We start from the raw sequence: 24,328 nt of genomic DNA, 5'->3' as shown, positions 1-24,328 counted from the left end.
CTTCACTCTCTTTCCAAAGACTTTTAACACAGAGGTGCCTATACCAGCCTCTTTTGTTGCCTCCTGCCCTGTCATTCTGGATAGGGCTGATAGTCACCTGGCCACCACTCCTGGCTGACTTCGTGCCACAGAAGGAAACCACACACCTCACAGACTTGGTTTCCTCTGTCTAGTCTGCACAGCCCCTAGACTTAGCTGAGTTCTCTGCTCCACTTAACATTATAGTTCTCATCTCTGTTGTCGGTACGGGGGGTTACTTCTGAGAGACTGAAAATCAATATCCAGTGGGTCAGAGCAGGAGAAAGGAAGATAAAAGAAAATAGTTTCCAGGCTGGCAGTACAAAACTATAGTCACACTGCAGGTATTAATGGATCTGAAGAAAGAAGTGTCAGCACAGAGCTGGTCACAGTGAAAACCTGGAGCGACAAGAACTACTGAAGTGTCACTGATGTAGTAGTCATTTTGGCACTCTCCAGGAAGCGTGGGAAGCCTAGAGTCAGGATGCCACCTGCCCGTCTTGATGGCAGATCTGTTCCCTCTGAGCTGGGACTATCAGGCCTTCTTAGGCTACTGCTGTTGCATATTGAAATCATATGACTAACTCCTTTGGAAGGGTGCTTGATGGGCATGGAATCAGACTGAGGAGACCTGCTTGCCTCTGGTCTTTTCCATTGCTCTCTGCCCCAATACCCTCTAACCTGAATTCTCTTCAGAGAGCCTACAAATAGTGGTTCTATTGCATCATAAATTGATCCATATCCAGTGGGGATCCTTGTGATGCAGACAGCACATGGTACTGTGAGTGGAATGCAGCCTGGGACTAAAGGCAGACCTTAAGTTCTTATCCTGGTTCAGCTGGTTGCTTTGGACAAGTCACTTCACCTCCCTGAGTCTCAGTGTCCTCATTTGTAAAATGTAATCAATAGTACTTTTCATGCTTACCATTAGATCTTCTTGTGAGTGCAGATCAACAGAGAATGACTGTTAAGTCATTTATACATCAAAAATGTTAGGTGTGATCTTGGGAATCTGCGCTGTCACAGGACTGAGTTGAGAAGTAGGGAGCCTGTTGGGCTACAAGAGCCCATCTGTTGTGAGAGCAGAGAAATTTATTTTTTTCAGCTCATTCTCTTTTTTAATAAAATAAAAGACAAAACCAGTCTTTGAGTTCTTACCAAGGGGGAGAGAGAGAGCGGAAAACAAAAAAAGGCAACGGTGAGAAAGATTTAGTGAGAGGAAGAGAAGAAAGAGGCAAGGAAAAGGGGAACAGCAGATATACCAACCCCTAGTGCTACCCTCCACTTCTAGGTCCTGTTGGAATATCACTGAGCCTGGTTTTCTCCTGTGTAAAATGAGAGGCCAAGCTCAATGCTCGAATATCCTTGGCACTGTTTCATGAGATCCTTATCCTGACTAGTGCTCTTTTTGTGCTTACAGTGGTACAAACCAGTAAGAGAGGGCTTGGCACCAAGGGTCCCATTTTGATTGCTTTGAATTCCACTCATGTTTCAGGAAACTGATAAAAATCAAGAAATGATAAACACTATGCTTAGGACTCCAGAGAACCGGACTCTAATCAAACGAATGCTGATTAAATGTGCTGATGTGTCCAATCCCTGCCGACCCCTGCAGTACTGCATCGAGTGGGCTGCACGCATTTCAGAAGAATATTTTTCGCAGGTAAGATGCTGCCTCTTTTAAGTTTCTAGAGAGAGAGAGAATTAAAACCCATAAAATCATACAAGATAATGGACTTAACACTAGGAAACAGGGTTCTAAACAAAATTCTGTCCTTGTATTGCATGTTTATTGGTAACAAATTTTTTTTCTTCTCTAAGAATATTTTTATTTTCCCTTTATTCTTGCAGGATATTTTTGTTAGATATAGCATCCTGGGTTGATGATTTTTTTCCTGAAAGTACTTTAAAGGAGTCATCTGGTCTTCATATTCTTTCTGAGTAGAAAAAAATCTCTCTTGGGGCAGAAAAAAAATATTAGGAAATATACTGGCGAAGATTATTCCAGATCTGGTGGAGGGCATATGCATATGCATACAGATTCAAGAAGCCCAGTGAACCTTAACCATGTCAGATGTGTCATAGTCAAGCAGCTAACAAGGTGAAGATAAATCTTGAAATCATCCAGAGGAAAAGCGATACATTACTTATAAGAAAACAGTGATTCTTACGTCCTCTGACTTCCCATCAAAAACTATGAAGGCCAGAAGACACTGGAACATCTTTAAAGTGCTGTTAGCTTTGGGAGGACAAGGTGGGAAGATCACTTGAGCCCAGGAGTCTTAAGAGCAGCCTGGGCAACATGGTGAGACCTTGTCTCTACAAAAAAATTAAAAGTTAGCCAGGCATAGTGATGCACGCCTGTAGTCCCAAGCTACCTGGGAGGCTGAGGCAGGAGGATTGCTTGACGCCCAGGAGGTTGAGGCTGCAGTGAGCCATGATCATGTCACTGCACTCCAACCTGGGTAACAAAGTGAGACCCCGTCTCAAAACATACAGCTAACATTATATTTAATGGCATGAGATATTGAATACATTCTTAAGATTGGAAACAAGGTAAGGGTGCCCATTCTTACCTCTTTTGTTCAGCATTGTATTGGTGGTCCTCATCATTGCAATAGACAGAGGAGAAAGAGGTTTAAAGAAAAAAAAGTAAGACATACATTTGCTTCTGTTTGTAGGTGACATGATTTTATGTAGAAAATTCTAAGGAATATACAAACAATTATTAGCACTAATAAGTGGATTTGAGTTACCAATGTCATTGGACATAGCTCAATATACAAAAGTGAGTTGTATTTTATGTACTGGCAACCAGCAATTGGAAAATGAAACCAAAAGCCCAGTCCCATTTACAGTAGAAAATTAAAAAATTAAAATTACTTAGGAAAAAATTTAATAAAAGATGACCAGAACTCTACAGTGAAAACCATAAAACATTGCTGAAAAATTTAATGAACACTTGAATAAACAGTGAGACATATCATGTTCACATACTGGAAGACTCAGTGCTAACATTCACTTCTACCCAAATTGGTTTTTTCAATTCAATGCAATCCCAATCAAAATCTCAGCAGACTTTTTTTTCTGTAGAAATCAACAGACTGTTTCTAAATTAAATATGAAAATGAGAAGGACCTTGAATAAGCAAAGCAAACTTAAAAAATAAAAAGTTGGAAGATATGCCCTGTTTGGCTTCAAAACTTAAAATAATCAAGACAGTGTGGTGCTGGCATGATGACAACAAGTACAACCATGGGACAGAATAGAAATCCAAGAAACAGATCACATTTATATGATCAGTGGCTAATGTGAAATTTTTTCAGCAAGTGGTGTTAGGATAATTGGATATTCCTATGCAAAAAAAAAAAAAAAAAAAAGACCCACAACTCCTATCTCATACCATAGAGAAATTCATAGACCTACATACAATAGCTAAAACCATAAAGCTTTGAGAGAGAAACATACCAGAATATCCACAGTGACGAAAGTGGACAAAGATTTCTTAGATGCAGAAAGCAACAACCAGCCAGGTGCAGTGGCTTATACGTGTAATCTCAGCACTTTGGGAGGCCAAGGTGGGAGGATTACTTGAGTCCAGGAGTTTGAGACTCAGCCTCGGCAAGATAATGAGACCTCATCTCTAGAAAAAAAAAGTTTTTTAATTAGTTGCCTGTGGTGGTGGTGTGTGGTGGTGGCACATGCCTGTGGTCCCAGCTGCAGGAGGATTGCTTGAGCCTAGGAGGTTGAGGCTGCAGTGAGTCATGATTGTACACTGCACTCCAACCTGGATGACAGAGCAAGACTGTGTCTTAATAAAAAGAACAACAACGATAAAAAGAAAATTTGATAAATTAGACTTCTTCAAAATTTACAAAGTTTGCTCATTCAAACACACCTAAGAAAATGTGCAGGCAAGCCATACTGGAGGAAAATATTTACAAATTATATTTGAAAGGACTGTATCTGTAGATATATAAAGAACTGTATTTGAAAGGACTGTATCCGTATAAAGAACTGTAACTCAGTAATAAAAGATAAACCACCCAGTTTATTATGGGCAAGTATTTGTCCAGACACTGCCCCAAAAAGCTATTATGAAAGACCAATAAGCATATGAAAAAGTGCTGAACATCATTAGTCATTTGGGAAATTCAAATTAAAACCACAGTGAAATACCACTACACACCCAATTGGCTAAAAATGGGAAAGGCTGACACCACCAAATGAAGATGCAACTGGAATGCATGCATCTGTGATAGATGCATAGAATGCTACAGCCACTTTGGGAAGAAGTTCAGCAGTTCCTTTTTTCTTCTTTTTTTATGGTAAAATTTACTGTTTTAGATCTGTGTTTTCTTCCCTTCGTTCTCTTCATGTGATATATCACACTGATTGATCTTCATGTGCAGAACCAATCTTGCATTTCAGGAGTAAATTCCACATAGTCATTGTGTATAATCCTTTAATATGCTGCTGAGTTTGGATTGCTAGTATTTTATTAAGGATTTTTGCATCAGTATTTACAGGGGATATTGGTCTGCAATTTTCTTGTAGTGTCTTTGTCTGGCTTTGTTATTAGGATAAGCTGGCCTCATGGAATGAGTTAGGAAGTACTTCCTTCCTTTTCAATTTTTCTGGAAGAGTTTGAGAAGGCTTGATATTAATTCCTCTCAAAATGTTTGGTAGAACTTAACCAGTGAAACCATCCTTTTTTGGGAGGTTTTTGATTATTGATTCAATCTCCTTGCTAGTCATTGGTCTATTCAGATTCTGTTTATGATTCAGTCCTGGTAGGTTGCATATTTCCAGGAATTTAGTCATTATGTTGGCATACAATTGTTCATGGTACTCTCTTACAATCCTTTTTATTTCTGTGAAACCTGGAGTCATGTTCCCACTTTCATTCTGATTTTAGTAATCTGGGTCTTGTCTTTTTTTCTTAGTCCATCTAGCCAAAGATTTGTCAATATTGTTGATCTTTTCAAAAAATTATCTTTTGGTTTTGTTGATTTTTCTGTATTGGTTTTTCTGTTTTCTGTGTACTTCTGTTCTTTATTATTTTCTTCCTTTTGCTAGCTTTAGGTTTAGTTTATTCTTTCTATAGTTCCATAACATGTTAAGTTAGGTTGTTGATTTAAAATCTTGTAGACATTTACAGCTGTTAATTTCCCCCTTATCACTGTTTTTGCTGCATCTAATAACTTTTGGCATAGTGTGCTTCATTTTCATTTGTCTCAAAGTATTTTCTAATTTCCCTTATGATTTCTTGTTTGATCCCTTGGTTGTTTAAGAGTATATTAGTCCATTTGCATTGCTATAAAGGAATACCTCAGGCTTGGTAATTTATAAAGAGAAGTTTATTTTGGCTCATGGTTCTGCAGGCTGTACAAGCATGGAACTAACATCTACTTAGCTTCTGGTGACGGCCTTAGGAAGCTTGTGATCATAGCAAAAGGGGAAGCAGATATATCACATGGCAAGAGAGCAGGGGGAATTGCCACACTCTTAACCAGATTACCTGTAAACTCAGAGCAAGATCTCTCATTACCATGGGGAGGGCACTAAGCCATTCATGAAGGATCTGCCCTCATGACCCAAACACATCCCACCAGACCCCACCTCCAGCACTGGGGATTATTTTTCAACATGTGATTTGAAGGGGACAGACATCCAAACCATATCAAAGCATATGCTACTTAATTTCCGTATACTTGTGAGTTTCCCGGTTTTCCTTCCATTATTGAGTTTTGCTTTCATTTCACTGTTACTAGAAAAGGCATTTTGTATGACTTTACCTTTTAAAATATATACTGTTTGTGGCCTATCATATGTTATATCCTGGAGAATGTTCCATTTGCACTTGAGAAAAAAATGTATATTCTACTGTTGTTGGGTGGATGTTCTATACATTCTGTTAGGTCCACTTGGCCTAGAGTATTGTTCAAACTCTATTGTCTCATTGTTCTGTTCATTATAAAAGTGTAGTATTGAAGTCTCCAAGCATTATTTTAGAAGTATCTGTTTCTTCCTTCAGTTCTATAAATGTTTGCTTCATATGTTTTGGAACTCTGGTATTTGGTGCTTATGCTTATAATCGTTATATCTTCCTGATGAATTGACCCTTTTATTAATGTCGTTCCAGGCTGGAGGGCAGTGGCACAATCTTGGCTGACTGCAACCTCTGCCTTCCAAGTTCAAGCAATTCTCCTGCCCCAGCCTCCTGAGTAGCTGAGATTACAGGCACGTACCACCATGCCTGGCTAATTTTTGTATTTTTAGTAGAGGCGGGGTTTCATGTTGGTCAGGCTGGTCTCGAACTCCTGACCTCAGGTGATCCGCTTGCCTCAGCCTCTGAATGTGCTGGGGTTACAGGCCTGAGCCACCGCACCTGGCCTGTAACAGTTTTTGACATAAAGTTTGTCTCTTAGGATACTCACCCCAGCTCTCTTTTGGGTATTATTTTCATGGGATATCTTTTTCCATCCTTTCATTTTCAACTTATGTATGTGTTGAGAGCTAAAGTGATTCTCTTGTAGATAGAATGTAATTGGATCGTGTGTTCTTATCCATTCTGCCAGTCTGTGGCTTTTGAGTTGAATCTATTTACATTTAAAATAATTACTGATAGGGAAAGACTTTTGCTCCTTTGTTAGTTTTCTGTATGTCTTACAGCTTTTTTGTCCCTCTTCCTCCATTACTGCCTCCTGTTGTGCTTATTTGATATTTTGTAATGGCACATTTTGATTCCCTTTTTCTATAGATAGTTTCATTGTAGATACCATAGAGATTGCCTAGGACAACCTAAAGTTACAACAATTAGTTTTAAATTGATATCAACTTAACATTAATTGCATACACGAACTCCTATATAGCTCTACCACCCCACTCTGTTTTGTAAATGTCACAAATAATATCTTTATACATTATATGCCCATTCACATTTAAAATTATTTTGTATGCATTTTTAAAAGCAAAGTTACAAACCAAAACTGTAAAAATGCTGCTTTTTATATTTTCCCATGTATTTACCGTTATCAGAGATCTTTATATCAAGTTTACAGTCTAGCTTCCTTTTATTTCAACCTAAAGGATTTCCTTTAGCATTTTTTGTAGGTCAGATCTAATGGTAATGAATTCCCTCAGCTTATGTTTATCTAGGAATGTCTTAATTCCTCCCTTTTTTTTGAAGGACAGTTTGCCAGAATCAGAATTTTCAGTTGACAGTTTTTTTGTCTTTTAGCACTTATATATATAATTTCACTGCCTTCTGGCCTTCAAGGTTTCTGCTGAGAAATGAGCAGATCATCTTATTATTTCCTATATGTGATGAGTCTCTTTTCTTTTACTGGTTTCGAGATCCTCTGTCTTTTGACTGTTTGGTTATAGTGTGCCTCAGATTGATCTCTGTGGGTTTATCCTACTTGGAGTTTATTTAGCTTCTTGGATTTGTAGATTCATATCTTTCCCAAAATATGGCATTTTTTGGCCAAGATTTTTTCAAATATGGGGTCTCACTATATTGCCCAAGCTGGTCTTGAACTTCTAGGTTCAAATAATCTCTGTCCTTTTCTCCTCCTCCTCTTTTTGCTGGACTCATAAGATGTGTATTGGTCCATTTGATGGTTTCCCATAAGTTCATTAGGTTCTATTCACTTTTCTTCGTTCTTTTTTCTTTCTTCTCTCTGCCCAAATCTGATGCTGAACCCCTCTGGTGAAGTTTGTTTTTTTGTATTTTTCAACCTTCGAATTTGAGATGGAGTTTTTGCTCTGTCGCCCAAGCTGGAATGCAGTGGTGCCATCTTGGCTCACTGCAACCTCCGCCCCTTGGGTTTAAGTGATTCTCCTGCCTCAGCCTTCCAAGTAGCTGGGATTACAGGTGCCCACCACCATGCCCAGCTGAGACGAGGTTTCACCATGCTGGCCAGGCTGGTCTCAAACTCTTGACCTCAGGTGATCCCACCTCAGCTTCCCAAAATGCCAGGATTACAGGTGTGAGCCACCGTGCCTGGCCTGTTAGGTTACTTTTCATAATTTCTTTCTTTGCTGATATTCTCACTGTGTTGTTCACCTGTCATTTCCTATAGTTCCTGGTCTGTATGTGTGTTTTTTTTGTTTTGTTTTGTTTTGTTAGGTCTTTGGGCATATTTAAGACAGTTGTTTTCAAGTCTTTGTCCAGTGCCTGTACATCTTTAGGGACAGTTTCTTTTCTTCGAGTGTACCATATTTTCTAGTTTCTTTGTATGCCTTGTGATTTTTGTTGAAAATTAGGCATTTTAAAAAACAGCCACCTCTCCTACTTAGTCTTTGGAAACTGTCTCTGAGCCTAACAATTAACCCATCATGAAAATTTTAAGTTTTCTCAAACGCTTTATGAGTCTGTCTTGCCTGGGTCTGCATATACATACCCTTCTTAATTCCCCTATATACATAGCTGCTTTCGAATGTCTTAATTTCCCGAAGTATTTTGTCTGAGGTTATCCTCAGGGCCTTAGATGATCTATTGTTCATCTGTTGCTCATAATCTCTTGTTTTTAGGCATCCATATCTGTCATCCCCCTGCAGCTTTCCTGAGTAGTAGTAATTGCTTTTCTACCTGGGAGCTAAGTGAAACAGACTAATCCTTCAGGCAGCCCACAGACTTGTCAGAATGTTGCAGATAAGGTCTGCTCTGCTCCCTCCAGTTCAAGGGACACAGTTGGAAACTGGGCTGCTGCCTCCTCCGGACCAAGATTGTACCACGCTGGGGAAGTGGTGCAAGGTTGAGTGAAAATACCCTTAAGTTTCCTACTGTTTTGAATGTGACTTTTCTTGAATGGGCATTTACTTGTTTGCTGTAGAATTTGACTGTTTTCCAGAGTCCCTTGTAAGGTTATTTTAGCCAATCTCTTGTTTCATGGAGATGTTTTCATGGAGGAATGAGGACTTGGAGCTTCCTAGTCCACCATATTACTGATGTTACTCCAGTGGTCAGGCTTTGGTTTTAAAGTCATTAAGACACAGTTGCTTCTTGTGTTCAGTGGGATTAGGTTTGCAAGTTCACTCCTTATAGCCACCCTCTCTCTTGAATGGCATGGATACCAAGAGTGCCAGGGCCTGAAGCAAGGTGAAGAGGCATCTGTGGTTTCTCTCTGACTGGGGCTGCTTGACTTCATGGGGAGTGGAGCTTGAGTACCACTTGCCTGGCTCTGTGCCAGGTGTACAGTCTTATTTTTGCTTGGGGCACAGTGGTGAAATGTGAAACTTGTAGACCCTGCCCTTCAGGTGGGGTCACAGAAAGGAAGCATCTATAGGTGTGGAGCTATCACTGGTGACTTAGATGAGGGCATGGGCCACAGTTTGCTGGTCTCCTTAGTAAACAGTGGTCTCCGGGAGGGAACGGGGGCCCTGGACGCTCCATGCACTTGTCACATTGGGCCAAAGAGAAGAAATCTAAGCATGAGGGTCTTCACTGACCTTCAGCCAGCCAGCTGCTTCCATGTGAATAGGGAGGGCAGGCCCTGAGAGCAGACGCCTCTGGATGACTTGACTGGCTGAGCTAATGAAGCCTTTGCCATGGCTGCCCAGAGAGAGCTGGTTTAGGGTCTAGCATGACCAAGGAAGGGTACATCAGGAGAGCGCCCCACCCAGGGCACTGCTGTTTTAGCTGAACAGGCCCATGGGCTGTGAACCCAAGGCCCTCCCTGCGCCCCCCACCCCTTCCTTTATATACCATGGCAGAGACTTATGTAGGGCTGACTGCTTTTCTGAGACAGCACTGAGGTTGCCAGCCTGTGGCCAACAGCAGGGCCTTCACCACAGCCAGCGGATGCTGAGCCAGCGTTCCCCACTCCTTCTCTTACCAAAGCACGTGAATCCCATATTCTAAACCACCAGAACAGCAGGAGCTCTTACTTCTGGCTTTTGCCCAGTCCTGCAGTCTGGCACTGTCCACCTGAAAACAGGAAGCATGGGCCTCTTTCTTGGCACGTGACTCCAGCACCATCAACACTTACCTAGCGTAAATGCACCTCTGGGCACTGTGCTAGGTACGGTGCCATCCTAGGAAAACCTCCAGAGGTTTGCCTGCTTCCCTCAAGTAGAGAGCCCATATGGAAAGCTGGAGTGAGTTGTTGTGCACAGGGCAAGGTGCACAACTACTTGGTAGAGCCAGGCCTCTGGGGGTCACTCTGGGAGAGCCTGAGGTGCTGGGCCAGGTGAGTAAGGAAGATGGGAGAAGGGTGGCTGAGTGCACAGAAGAAAGGCAGTGGAGTCCGTGACTTTGGGGATCCCCATGCAAGTGCCGGAGCTGGTGCTGTAGAGCTGTGGTAGGGGTAGAGAGATGCTGGGACAAGAGAACTTTCTGACCTGGCATTCCTGGGGGGCCTGTGAGTGCAAGCATGGCAATGTTCTTGTTGAGGCGCTGCAGCCATGGTGAGGCCCTGTGGAGCAAGGGCTAAGGGGAGGAGCTGTGAGTGGGTTCCGCCAGCCCCCAGAAGCCTGGCTGTGATGGGGTGAACTCTGCTGACCATTTGGGAGGCAGAAGTACGGCTGTCTTACAAGAAGACACGTCTTGTAAGTGGCCAACAGTGGGACGAGACTTCAGTGGTTAGCCTTTCTTCTGTGCACTCAGCTACCCTTCTCCCATCTTCCTTACCACACCTGGCCCAACACCTCAGGCCCTGCCAGAGTGACCCCCAGAGGGCTGGCTCTACCCACTCCAGCCCCGGCACTGGAGAGAAAGGCTAGTGTTCAGCACCACAGCCACCATCCCCTCCACCCAGCCCCACACATGTACTAGGGTCCCATCTAGAAGAGCTGCTCCCCCCAGCACACTCCTACCTCACTCCATCTGTGCTTGCCCTGTTCTCATCCTGCCCCACGATTTCACTTGACTCCCAGCACAGGTGCCCTGGCACAGCAGGGATCTTGTGATTCTCGCTGAACATCCACAGGGGCCTCTAGAGAATGCACTGAGGACTTCTGGCCTCATTCCAGTGCCTCTTTACCACCCCATGGGCCTTACCTCACCCTTTTCTCCAGCACTGTTGGGCCAAAATGAGACCTTATCAAAGAAAGAACAGGACACTTGCCTTTTTCCTCAGGTTCTTAATTATGTTTTTAGTTTTTTGCGAGTCTCTCTGGAATCCTGAAGATGTGGAAGAGTTTGACTAAAGTATATAAATACTCAGAGCTTTTTTTTTTTTTTTTTTTTTTTAACATCCAGGATCTCAAGGGTGTTCAGAACCTTTTCAAATAAATAATACAGCCATAGAAGAGAAGCAGCCTATAGGCCTTTCCCTGTGAAATGGCCCCTGTATGGGGACACTTCAAGCTGGGTGGAAGGACAGTTGCACTGTGACAGGAGAAAAGAAATGATCTTTTTCTCTGAGGAACGTGAGTCCCCTTTAGTTGTCAGGCCCAGAGAGGCACTGAAATGTGACAGCAGTTACGCCTCACTCCCCACACTGACCTAAGTAATTGCGTGCTCTGTGGACTCTAAGCTAGTAGCCATAAATTAACCTAACAATGCCATAATTCATACCCTGTCATTCAACAGTGTATAGCCAATTACTAATCAGTGTTCTTTTAATAAACCAGTACAGTAAAAATTCCTTAAAACTTTTATAATTGCTGATTCATTCATTTTTCTTTAAAAACTGGAGCATCTGCTTTATTCTGCAGAACACTTCCAGTGTTTCCTGAGCAGCTGGCCTCAACCTTGGCCCAAATAAACTCTGTATGTTAATTTTGCCTCAGTTTCTTTAGGTCAGTAGGAACAACAGAGCAGTGGCTGACTACAGAAAATGTTTGGGATCTTACCTGAGGAGCTTCTGCAAGGAGGCTTCCAGATGTTTAAAGTTTGGCTTGAGTTGGGGTGTCCTCAGACCCCACTGACATGGAGTAGTCATCATTCTGAGAACAACTTGGTATCTGTTATGAGACGTGGTTTGGCTGGGTGAGGTGGCGATTGGCTTCACACTGTGACAAGCCACCTTAGGCTGCCAGGAGAAGCTCTCCATGGGGGAGAGGCTGCCCCTAGGTGGAGTGAAACCAGGTGCTGGGATCTCCTGATCATGACGTTTTCTGCTTTGCAGACTGATGAAGAGAAGCAGCAGGACTTACCTGTGGTAATGCCAGTTTTTGACAGAAATACCTGCAGCATCCCCAAATCCCAAATCTCTTTCATTGATTACTTCATCACAGACATGTTTGATGCTTGGGATGGTAAGAAATCTTCCTTAAAATAGCATATTTTTCTCTAAATAATAGGGAACCACTATGAAGGAGTGCATTTGACTCATTTAGAATATGATTTGGGGCCTGGGCTTTCAGGAACTAGAGAGAAGTGAACCATCACCGAGGGCCCCTGAGGGCTGGGTGTTCTTTCTTAACACTCTCCACAGGCTTAGGCATCTTTATGCCTGTTTTATAGATGACGGGATTGAATTTGGGGCCCCATAGCTTATAGTAGAGCAGCTAGGGTTCAAAACCAATTGTGCTGGCTCCAAAACCCATGGTGTTTCTACAGCAGCCCTTTGCCCTCCACTATCCCCTGCTTCTCCCGGCCTCACTCTACACAAGACCAGAAGGACTGGTCTGTCTCTGACTGATGCATGTCACCCTCCTCTAACTTCAGGGGGGCACAGGAGTCTATCAAAAAAATATCAGAGAACTGATATTCCATGGTCATCTTTGTCCTGAGGGCTGCACCTTGGAGGAGGGGCTACAGGGCTGATAAATGTCCAGGAAATAAACCCGTGTCTCAAGAAGGCCGTAGAACAGGGGTAGGCGGCTGGGGAGAAGGACTGAAGCAGTGGAGACAGCTGCGGCTTTGGGGGAACTGCATGCTCTGCAGTTCACTGCCTCTGGGACTGAGACCAGACGTGTGCATCCCCAGGCTGCACGTTCTTCATGTGGTGCAGGTGGAAGGAGATGCTGGTGTATGATGTGAAGCATGCGTGAAGGGAGAGCGAGCACACAAGGGCCAGGCCGTCAGGTGGGGGGCACACTACATGTTGCTTTCTGACACCCAGGCCCAAAGGTGCTGGTTTAATGGTAATTAAGCAGATTAGCCACCTTCTGTTTTATTTACCACAGTTACCAGCTCAGCAGGTGGTCATAGAGGGGGTGCTGGCATTGAGAATAGGGTCAGCCAACTTCAGTCAGCCATGGCTCGGCTCATTGAAGCTGCTGGGTGTGTTTGCCTGGGTCTGTTTAGCCTCACGCAGATGCCTGCTCCCATCTGTCACTCTTTAAAATGCTCTTAGTAGAAAGCCTAAAATGTAAACAGAGGCTGTGAAAGGATATCACATTCCCATCTTTCTCTCCAGCCTTTGTAGACCTGCCTGATTTAATGCAGCATCTTGACAACAACTTTAAATACTGGAAAGGATTGGACGAAATGAAGCTGCGGAGCCTCCGACCACCTCCTGAATAGCGGGAGACACCACCCAGAGCCCTGAAGCTTTGTTCCTTTGGTCATTTGGAATTCCTGAGGGCAGCCAGAGTTTCTTGGTCCTTTCAGTATTAGGCAGAACAGCCCCCTGGTCTGCATAGCCTGTGAAAGCCCACGGGGACATCAGTAACCTTCTGCAGCCACCATCCGATGCCATTACTGTCAAGTGAGACTTGGCCACTATAGCCTGGGCCTGCTGCAGGAGCTCTTCAGAAAGGCACATGAAGACCATGGTTTGCATCAGCTTTCTGATAAAACACAAGGTCTGGCGTGCCCCTGCAAAGGGTATTAATGGATTTCCTGCCAGTGACAGAGCATGTCTATTGCAAACAATTTCTCTCAGTTATGTTCAGCACTTAAGAACGGCTAATGGCAATAGGATCTTTAGCAACTTTTTCACATCATAGAAGGTGCAATCACTCACTCTGGAACACTACTGAGAGTGACTTCTCTTTTAAAATTGAGTAGCAAATGAAAAATTAAAAGAAAATTTGAACTTGATTATTAATATCAATTAAAATGCTTTATTTATTTTATTAAAAGCTCAGTATTTTCTGTGAATTCAAAAATAGTTCAAAGCCAAAGCCAACTTCAAATACCATGACCAAATTTACATGATTCATATTCATTATGCATTACTTGGTATACAGACTTATTTTCATAATGCAAATTAATATAAAATGACATTTTTACTGCACTATAGAAATATTCGTGTATGTTAAACTTTTCTGATTGAGGCTAATTGGAAAAAGCTGGGGTCTTTTTCTAAGCACTAAAGAAGGCTGCTTCTACTCTATAGAACCCAGGGCTCTGAAATAGCTCTAGCTGCCTAATGAACTTCACAGGTAACTCCCCAAGGTAAAATTAGACTCTTCTTGGTTTGCAAAGAAAAATTAGGACTTAACACTTTTTTCTAAAATTTTATAATTGAATTCCAAACGTCTACCCTATTTTATACTGTTTCTACAAAATATTCCTTATAAAAACAAAGAACAAAAATGGTATATTTAATGAATTGACATTTTATAACCAACCTGTTTTTATCTGCAGTGGGAATCTTTGATGCCAGAAATTTATAAAGAGGTTCTGTACCTTCACACTTTGAATAAGCATAATACCATAAAAAATGACACTTGACATGTCAATGTGTTTGTCATTTCATTTTAAACTCGTATTTGTGGTTTTTTCCCAGATAAAAATGAAATTAAACCATTTCTTTTTAAGAAATCATGTTTTATCTTTTTGGAGAATTCTTTGTATCATAATACTTATAATATTTATTTTTTTAAATAAAGGTCAGGCACAGTGGCTTATGACTGTAATCTCAGTACATTGTAAGCCTAAGAGTTCAAGACCAGCCTGGGCAACATAGCAAGACCTCATCTCTACAAAAAATTTAAAAATTAGCCAGGCATAGTGACATGCACCTGTGATCTCTGCTGCTTAGGAGCTGAGGTGGGAGGACTGCCTGAGCCAAGGAGTTCAGTGCTGCAGTGAGCTATGATCATGCCACTATATTCCATCCTTGGCAACAAAGCAGGACCCTATCTCTAAATAATAAATAATATTCCCTACTTTACAGAAAAGATTGGTAGTTAAATGACTTTTTCAAGGTCACACAGGGCCATATGAGTATGTTGAGAAGTTCTCAGAATTAACCTTAGTTCACTGCCTGGTACCTCTGAATGGGTATTGAGAGATGAGAGGCACACTGGAGAACTGACAGAGGGCTCTCAGAGATGGGTGCTGGGTACCAGGTACCCATTCAGAGATGTCAGGACACTGGAGGGCTGACAGGGCAAGCCCTTTGGGGTCTCTGTTTAAGGAAACAAAGGCTTTGTCCTATGTTAAGACATTTGACCTGGGATGGTAATTGTGGACGAAGTGGGGAAGACAGTTCTGTCCCCTCCCCAGGTGCAAAGGAAAAAGGAAATGAAGCACACGAAGAACTCAACCATCTTGAGGCAGACATAGCAGTGTATGCAATATATGGAATTTGCATCACCAAGACTGGTAACAATTATCAAATAATCTGAAAGAGACGTTAAGATGAGTAGGCTTAACATGCTTAAACAGATAAGCAAAAAAGAAACTAAACCAGACCTGGCGTGGTGGCTTACACCTGTAATCCCAGCACTTTGGGAGGCCGAGGCGGGTGGATCACGAGGTCAGGAGATTAAGACTATCCTGGCTAACATGGTGAGACCCCGTCTCTACTAAAAATGCAAAAAATCAGCCGGGCGTGGTGGCTGGCGCCTGTAGTCCCAGCTACTCTGGAGGCTGAGGCAGGAGAATGGTGGGAACCCAGAAGGCGGAGCTTGCAGTGAGCCGAGATCGCGCCACTGCACTCCAGCCTGGGCGACAGAGCAAGACTCCGTCTCAAAAAAAAAGAAAAAGAAAAACTAAACCAACACAGTTTAAAAATAATGGATTTGACAAAAAACCATATTAATCGACTAGAGATGATGAATATAGTCATTGAAACAGACAAAAAAACTTCAAAGTCTAGGTGTCACCGAAGACCAGACGTAACTAGAGGGAATTAGTAAATTGGAAGACAATGAAGGGACTCAATTAGAATACAGCACAGAGAGAGAAAAATGGAAAATTTGAAAGATAAAACATGAGAATAGAAAGAAACACTTCAAAATATGTCCAGTTAGGAGATCCAGAAGGGAGAATGGGGAGAGGCACCATCTGGAGGAGGACAGAGTCCTCCAGGATTTGATAGACACAAGTCCACAGATTTAACGGCATATTGAATCCTAAACAGTATAAATAAAACAGATCCACACAAGTGAAGCTGTAGACCATTGAGCACAAAGAGAAATACTTAAAAGCTGAGAAAAGACAGGCCGGGCATGGTGGCTCACACCTGTAATCTCAGCACTTTGGGAGGCCGAGGCAGGCGGATCATGAGGTCAGGAGTTCAAGACCAGCCTGCCCAATATGGTGAAATCCTGTCTCTACTAAAAATAGAAAAATTAACCAGGTGTTATGGCGGGTGCCTGTAGTCCCAGCTACTCAGGAGGCTGACGCAGGAGAATTGCTTGAACCTGGGAGGAGGGGGTTGTGGTGAGCCAAGATCGCACCATTGCTCTCCAGCCTGGGCAACAAGAGTGAAACTCTGTCTCCAGAAAAAAAAAAAAAAAAGAAATCACAGGAAAGCAAAGAAGAAATAAAATGCAACTAATGCAACCAGTAAAAGAAAAATGGAAAAAGAAAATGCATGAGTTAGAAAAGACAGTGGCAGAAATAAGTATAAACTCATACACACAATCTACTGTAAAGATCTACATGTTAAAAAAAAAAAGCATATGGTGAAACCCCGTCTCTACTAAAAATACAAAAATTGGGCGTGGTAGCATGTGCCTGTAGTCCCAGCTACTCAGGAGACTGAGGCAGGAGAATCGCTTGAACCAGGAAGGTGGAGGTTGCAGTGAGCTGAGATCATGCCACTGCACTCCAGCCTGGATGACGGAGCAAGACTCCGTCTCAAAAAAAAAAAAAGGTAGCATATGACAAAAGATATAAACCAAACTCGGTAGCTCAAATCAATGTAAATTTATTGTCTCATGTTTCCTGGGACTGTAAGGCTGGAGTCAAGGTGTCAACAGGGTTGGTTCCTTCTGTGGGCCCAGAGAGAGGAATCATCCTGTGCTGCTGACAATCCTTGATGTTCCTTGGCTAGCAGATGCATCGTCCCAATCTCTGCCTCCATCTTCACATTGCCTTCTATGGGACCTGTGTCTTCCCTTCTACTTATAAAAACACTGGTCCTTGGATTTAGGGTCTATGCTAAATCCAGGCTGGTTTCACTTCAAAATCCTTAACCGATTACGTCTGGAAGAACCCTATTTCCACATGGAGTCACATTTTGAGGTTTCAGGGGGAAACTGTTCTACCCATGACCAGATGGTGACATCATGTTCTTGTTTGCTTACTCTGATGAAGCAAGCTGCCACATTGTGAGCTGCCTTGTGAGACATACATGGCAAGGAACTAATGATAGCCTGCAGCTCACAACCAGGAAGGAACTGAATCCTCCCAGCAACCACGTGAGTGAGCTGGAAGTAGATCCTGCCCTAGTCAAGTCTTTAGATGAGACCACTCTCCCAGGAGACACCTTGATTACAGCCTTACAAGAGAATCTGAGCCAGAGGGCCCAGCTGAGCTACACCTGGATTCCTGACACACAGAAACTGAGATAACAAATGTTTTAAACCATTACGTTTTAATGCAGTTTGTTGCACAGCAACAAATAACTAATATGTAAACTGTATAGCACTGAAAAAGAACGAAGCAGAGCTACAGATGTTAACTGGGGGAAAGATTAATAATACTGGATGAAAAGGCAAAATTGCACTATGATATAGTTTATGTAATTTTTTTGAATACCCAGTACACTAATGCTCATGTAGAAATTAATAGTAGGAACATTAAAATTCAAATATTCAGGAAGTTTACAAATACTGTGAACTGGCTTATACAATACTGCCTAGCCTCCTGGTGTACACACAGAGAGTGAAAAGCCTTTCTTCCAAACTCCCTTGCACCCAGGTTTTTATATCTAATTTAGATTCACTTGTCAGATGGCATTTGTCCAAGACTGATTTAGAACTGAGTCATAAATGGAAAAAAGCAAAGGTCCACATTGGGGCATTAATTTTGAATGTCAGAAATGCCATTCTAGACCCAGCAGCTATAACGACAGCTTCCTGATTGTGGTAGAAACAACAAGGCTTTGGAGCCACAGCAGTAACTTTGGCAGCCCAGCCTGAGGCGTGATTTTAAGGAGACTTTCCAGGAAACACAGTCAAGGGTCTATTTTTTCAGCTCTTGCACTGAATAAATCCCTTCGCTTAAGCCGGCTAGGGGAGTTCTCCAGTCTCAAAATTAAGGACTCTGATCAAGACCGGAAGTATATACTCCAACTTGAAAATGGCAGTTACCTTTGGAGGCTGGGGAGGGGTCTGGTGCTGGGAAGACCTTCAAAGGGAACTATGTATATTTTCTATTTTTGAAATAAAGCAGAGGCAGGGCATGGTGGCTTATGCCTATAATCCCAGTACTTTCGGAGGCCGAGGCAGGTGGGTCACCTGAGGTCAGGAGTTCAAGACCAGCCTGGCCAATATGGTGAAATTCCGACTCTACTAAAAATACAAAAAAAAAAATTAGCTTGGTGTGGTGGTGGGTGCCTGTAATCCCACTTACTTGGGAGACTGAGGTGGGAGAATCACTTGAACCTGGAAGGCAGAGGTTGTAGTGAGCCGAGATCGTGCCACTGCACTCCAGCCTGGCGACAGAGCGAGACTGTCTCAAAAAAAAAAAATTAATAAAAGGTAGGCACAGCAAAATGTTAACATTTATTAAGTCTAGTGGTGAGTACATTAATTTTTTTTAAAGGTAGCTAGGGCCAAGGCAGCTAGGATTTTTTTTTTTTTTTTTTTTTGAGACAGATCTCTGTTGCCCAGGCTGGAGTGCAGTGGTTCAATCAGGCTCACTGCAGCCTCTACCTCCCAGGCTCAAACAATTCTCCCACCTCAGCCTCCTAGAGTAGCTGGGACTACAGGCATATTTTAAGCAGAAAAAGTAGTACAGAAAACAGAAGCCATATGAAAAAAATTTAAAAATCAACAATAAAAATCAAAATATTTTATGTGACAAATCACAATATGTCAAAAGCAGGGAAATGTTTATAATTCATTTTATAAAAGTTTACTTCCATAATACTGATTGTTAAAATGTTTAAGAAAATGAACAGTATGGAAGAAAAAATTTAAAAATGTTATGAACAGAAAGTTTGTAAGTTAAAAAAAAAAAAAAAGGTTCTTAAAGTTTATACTAAACTTCACTGATAGTAATCGAAATGCAAATTAGAACCAATTTGAGATATTTTTCACCTTTAAGATGAGTAAATAATAAAAAGCTTGATAATATAGTATGTTAATAAGAAGTTGCAGTGGCTCAAGCCTGTAATCCCAGCACTTTGGGAGGCCAAGGCAGGCAGATCATGAGGTCAAGAGTTTGAGACCAGCCTGTCCAACATAGTGAAACCCTGTCTGTACTAAAAATACAAAAATTAGCCAGGTGTGGTGATGGGCACCTATAATCACAGCTACTCCAGAGGCTGAGGCAGGAGAATTGCTTAAGCCCAGGGGGCAGAGGTTGCAGTGAGCCAAGATCGTGCCACTGCACTCCAGCCTGGGTGACAGAGCAAGACTCTGTCTCGGTGGGGGGAGTGGCGGGGGTGAGGCAGGGGAAGAATGTGTGGAAATGACATGGCAGATGAGTATAATTAGTACAACCTAATTACAAATTTGCCAAATCTATCCAAATTGTAAATGTACATGCAGTGTGACCTGGCAATTCTACTTCCAGGATTTTAGCCTAAAGATATGCACACGTGGGAAATAATAGTCTACAAAATTATTTATGGCAGCCCTACTTATATTAGTAAAAGACTGAAAACAAAGATTGATGTGGAGATTACAGAACACACTTCTAGGGCTGGGCACTATGGCTCACACTTCTAATTCCAGCACTTTGGGAGGCTGAGGCAGGAAGATCACCTGAGACCAGGAGTTCAAGACTAGCCTGAGAAACATAGTGGGACCCTGTCTCAGCAAAAAATACAAAAATTCGCCAGGCATGATGGCACGCATCTGCAGCCCCAGCTACTCAGGGAGCTGAGGTAAGAGGATCGCTTGAGCCTGGGAAGTCAAGGCTGCAGTGAGTCATGATGGCACCACTGTATTCCAGCCTGGGCAACAGAGTGAGACCCTGTGTCAAAAACAAAAACAAAAACAAAACACACATAATTAACACATGGGCCAAAGAAGAAACCTCAGGAATTTTTCATATTTTAAACTAAATGAAATTTAAACACAGCTTGCCAAAATTTGTGGGATACAGTGAAAGCAGTGTTTAGAGGGAAGATTATAGCATTGAATGTGTATATTAGAAAAGAATACAGTATACAATTAATTATCTAAGCTTCTACCTTAGAAAACTGGAAAAAGAAGAGCAAATGAAATCCAAAATAAACTGAAGAAATAGTAAAAAAGTAGACCAGAAATAAATGATATTAAAAACAGGAAATAAAGTCAATGAAACCAAAACCTGGTTCTTGGAGAAGACCAACAAAATTGATAAGCCTTTAGCCAGGTTTACTAAGAATAAAAGAAGACACAAATTATTAATATCAGAAACAAAAGAGAGGGTATCACTACAGATCCCATAGACATTAAAAAGATAAAGGAATACTATGAAAAACTCCACACCCACAAATTTGATAACCTAGATGAAAAGGACCAATTTGGCCAGGTGTGGTGGCTAATGCCTGTAATCCCAACACTGGGAGGCCGAGGCAGGTAGATCACTTGAGGTCAGGAGTTCAAGACCAGCCTGGCCAACATGGTAAAACCCTGTCTCTACTCAAAATACAAAAGTTAGCTGGGTGTGGTGGCGGGCACCTACAATCCCAGCTACTCGGAGGCTGAGGCAGGAGAATCGCTTGAACCTGGGAGGCGGAGGTTGCAGTGAGCTGAGATCATGCTACTGCACTCCAGCCTGGGCAGCAGAGTGAGACTCAGTATCAAAAAAAAAAAAAAGAAAAAGAGAGAAAGAGAAGAAAGAAAAGAAAGGAGAAACCAATTCCTTGAAAGACACTCTACCAAAACTCACAAGAAACAATCTGAATAGGCCTATATCTATTAAAGAAATAAAATCAATAATTAGTAACTTTCCAAAACAGAAAATGCCAGGCTCATATGGATTTACTTGTGAATTCTGTTAGACATATAAGTAAGAAATTATACCACTTTTTTACAATCTGGTTCAGAAGATCAAAGCAGAAGGGATACTTTATAACTCATTATATGGGGCCAGACTCACCCTAATACACATAGCAGACAAAGACATGGCAAGGAAATAACAGACCAATATCTTTCATGAACCTAGATACAAAAATCCTCAACAAAATATTAACAAATAGAGTCCAGCAATGTGTAAAAAGAATTACACTTGACAACCAGATAGGATTTATCCCAGGTATGAAAAACCCACAGTTATTTTCATACTGAATGGTGAGAAACTAGAATCTTTCTTACCAACAACAAGAGCAACGCAAGGATTGTCACCATTCCTTTTCAACACTGGACTGCAGTCCAGTGAAAAGAAAGGATATACTAAATAAGAAGGAAGAAATAAAACTATGTTCACAGATGACATGATTACCTATGTAGAAAATCCAAAAGAATAAAAAAACCTGGAATAGCCATTATGGCAAGGTTGCAGGGTACAGTGTTAAAAAAAAAAAAGTCACTTTCCCATACCAACAATAAATAGAATTTGAAATTAAAAACACAATACTATTTATGTTAGCCCCCACACCTCAAAATGAAATATATATCAATCTAACTCTCTCTCTATATATATATGATCTTTATAAGGGAAACTACAAATGTTATATGAAAGAAATCAAATAAGAGCTGAATAAATGAAGAACTATTCCATGTTCATAGATAGGAAGACTCAATATTGCCAAGATGTAATTTCTTCCCAGCTTCATCTATAGATTCAATGCAACCACAATCAAAATCCCAGCAAGCTATTTTGTGGATATTAACAAACTGATTTTACAGTTTACTGGAGAGGCAAAAGACCCAGAATAGCCAACAGAATACTAAGGGAGAAGAACAAAGTTGGAAGAATGATGCCACCTGACTTCAAGACATAAAGCCACAGTATTCAAAAATATGTGGTAGGGTGAAAGAATAAATAGATCAGTGGACCAAAATAGAGTTCCAGAAGTAATGGACCCCACATAAATATAGTCAACTGATCTTTGACAAGGGAACAACACAATGAAACAAAAATAGTTTTGTTTTTTGTTGTTGTTTTTACTAAATTGTGCTAGAATTGGAGATCCACATACAAAAAAAAAAAGAATCTAGACACAGACCTTACAACCTTCATACAAATTAACTTAAATTGGCTCATAGGCCCAAATGTAAAATGCAAAACTGTAAAACTCCTAGAAGACAGCATAAGAGAGAACCTAGGTGAGCATGGGTATATTGAAAACTTTTTAGATACCACAACAAAGGCACACTCTGTGAAGGAAATAACTGATGAGCTGGATTCCATTAAAGTTAAAAACCTTCTGTTCTGTAAAACAATGTGAAGAGGATGAGAAGAAAAGCCACAGACTGGGAGAAAATATTTGCAAAATACACATAAAGAACTATTATCCAAAATATACAAAGAACTCTTAAAACTCTGCAATAAGAAAACAATCTGATTTTAAAATGGGTCAAAGACCTTAACAAAGACTTCACTAGAGAAGATCTACAGATGGCAAATAAGGATATGAAAAGATGCACCACACCATATGTCATCAGGGAAGCACAAGCTAAAACAACAGTGAGATACCACTACACACCTGTTAGAATGGCCAGACTCGAGAACACAGACAACAAATGCTGATGAGGATGTGAAGCAACAGGACGTCTCATTCATTGCTGGTGGGAAGGCAAAAGTGATACAGCCTCATTGGAAGACAGTTTGGTAGTTTTTCACAAAACTAAATGTATTCTTACCAAATGATCCAATAATCATGTCCTTGGTATATACCCAAAGGAGCTGAAATCTTATGTTCACATAAAATCCTTCACATGAATGTTTACAATGGCCTTGTTCATAATTGCCCAAGCTTGGAAACAACCAAGATATCCTTCAGTCAGTGAATGGATAAACTGTGATGCATTCAGACAATGGAATTTTATTCAGCACTAAAAAGAACTGAGCTATCAAGGAATGAAGAGACACAGAGGAACCTCCAATGCATATTACTAAATGAATGAAGCCAATCTGAAAGGCCTACATACTGTACGACTCCAACTACTGACAGCCTGGAAAAAGCAAAAGTGTAGAAACAGTAAACAGCTCAGTGGTTGCCACGGGGTAAGGGGACAGAGAGAGGCAAAGCACAGCAGATTTTTAGGGCAGTGAAAATACTCTGCAGTGGTAGATAAATGTCATTATACATTTGTCCACACTCACAGAATGTACAACAGCAGAGTGAATCCTAATGTAAACTAGGGGCTCTGGGTGATAATGATGTGTCAGTATAGGTTCATCAGCTGTAACAAATGTGCCAATCTGCTGGGGGAGTTGCTAATGGGGGACACCCATAAAGAGTTCAAAAATTTTTGAAAAGATTCTTCTCAATTTTGTTGTAAACCTAAAAACTGCCCTTTAAAAAATCAAGTTTTGTTTATTTGTTTTGAGATGGAGTCTCACTCTGTCACCCAGGCTGGAGTGCAATGGCGTGATCTCGGCTCACTGCAACCTCCACCTCCCAGGTTCAAGTGATTCTCCTGCCTCAGCCTCCCAAGTAGCTGGGACTACAGGCACCCGCCACCACGCCCAGCTAATTTTTGTATTTTTTGTAGAGATGGGGTTTCACTATGCTGGTCAGGCTAGTCTTGAACTCCTGACCTCATGATCCACCCGCCTTGGCCTCCAAGTGCTGGGATTACAGGTATGAGCCACTGCACCTGGCCCCCAAAATCAAGTATTTTAAAAACCCACAAAGCCATGTATCATTTTTACAAAATGAGGAAACTCATGTATAGATATGAAAAAATTACCAAGCTATATTAAGTGAAAAAAACATAAGCATAATGCAGAATAAGATACACATAGGCAAGCATTTGTTTAAGTGCTAAATTAGCTTAAAATCATGGGTTATATACACAAGAAATCAGTAACACAGATTGCCTGTGGGAAGGAAACAGTGACTAGGGAACATAGTCCCTGTTTCCTACAACAGCGGGGAAGCTTTCCCCGTATGCTCATTTGTTCCTT

The 24,328-nt window shown here is 41.5% G+C and overlaps 1 protein-coding gene across 2 annotated transcripts in view; it reads left to right on the top strand.

Annotated features, from left to right (window-relative positions):
- PDE8A (phosphodiesterase 8A) overlaps positions 1 to 14,683 on the top strand; it is a 154,671-nt gene extending 139,988 nt beyond the window's left edge. For both annotated transcript variants that reach the window (XM_025392075.1, XM_025392076.1), the window contains 3 exons: positions 1,514 to 1,681; positions 12,096 to 12,225; positions 13,332 to 14,683. In XM_025392075.1, the coding sequence (XP_025247860.1) occupies positions 1,514 to 1,681; positions 12,096 to 12,225; positions 13,332 to 13,438 (405 nt within the window). In that variant the 3' untranslated portion in view covers positions 13,439 to 14,683. The remainder of the gene's footprint in view (positions 1 to 1,513; positions 1,682 to 12,095; positions 12,226 to 13,331) is intronic.
- Positions 14,684 to 24,328: the final 9,645 nt, after the last annotated feature.

This window comes from Theropithecus gelada, chromosome 7b (genome assembly GCF_003255815.1).
Source record: "Theropithecus gelada isolate Dixy chromosome 7b, Tgel_1.0, whole genome shotgun sequence".
Classification (NCBI taxonomy): domain Eukaryota; kingdom Metazoa; phylum Chordata; class Mammalia; order Primates; family Cercopithecidae; genus Theropithecus; species Theropithecus gelada.
The sequence above is the reverse complement of the archived record's forward strand: the minus strand, read 5'-3'. Positions and strand labels throughout refer to the sequence as shown.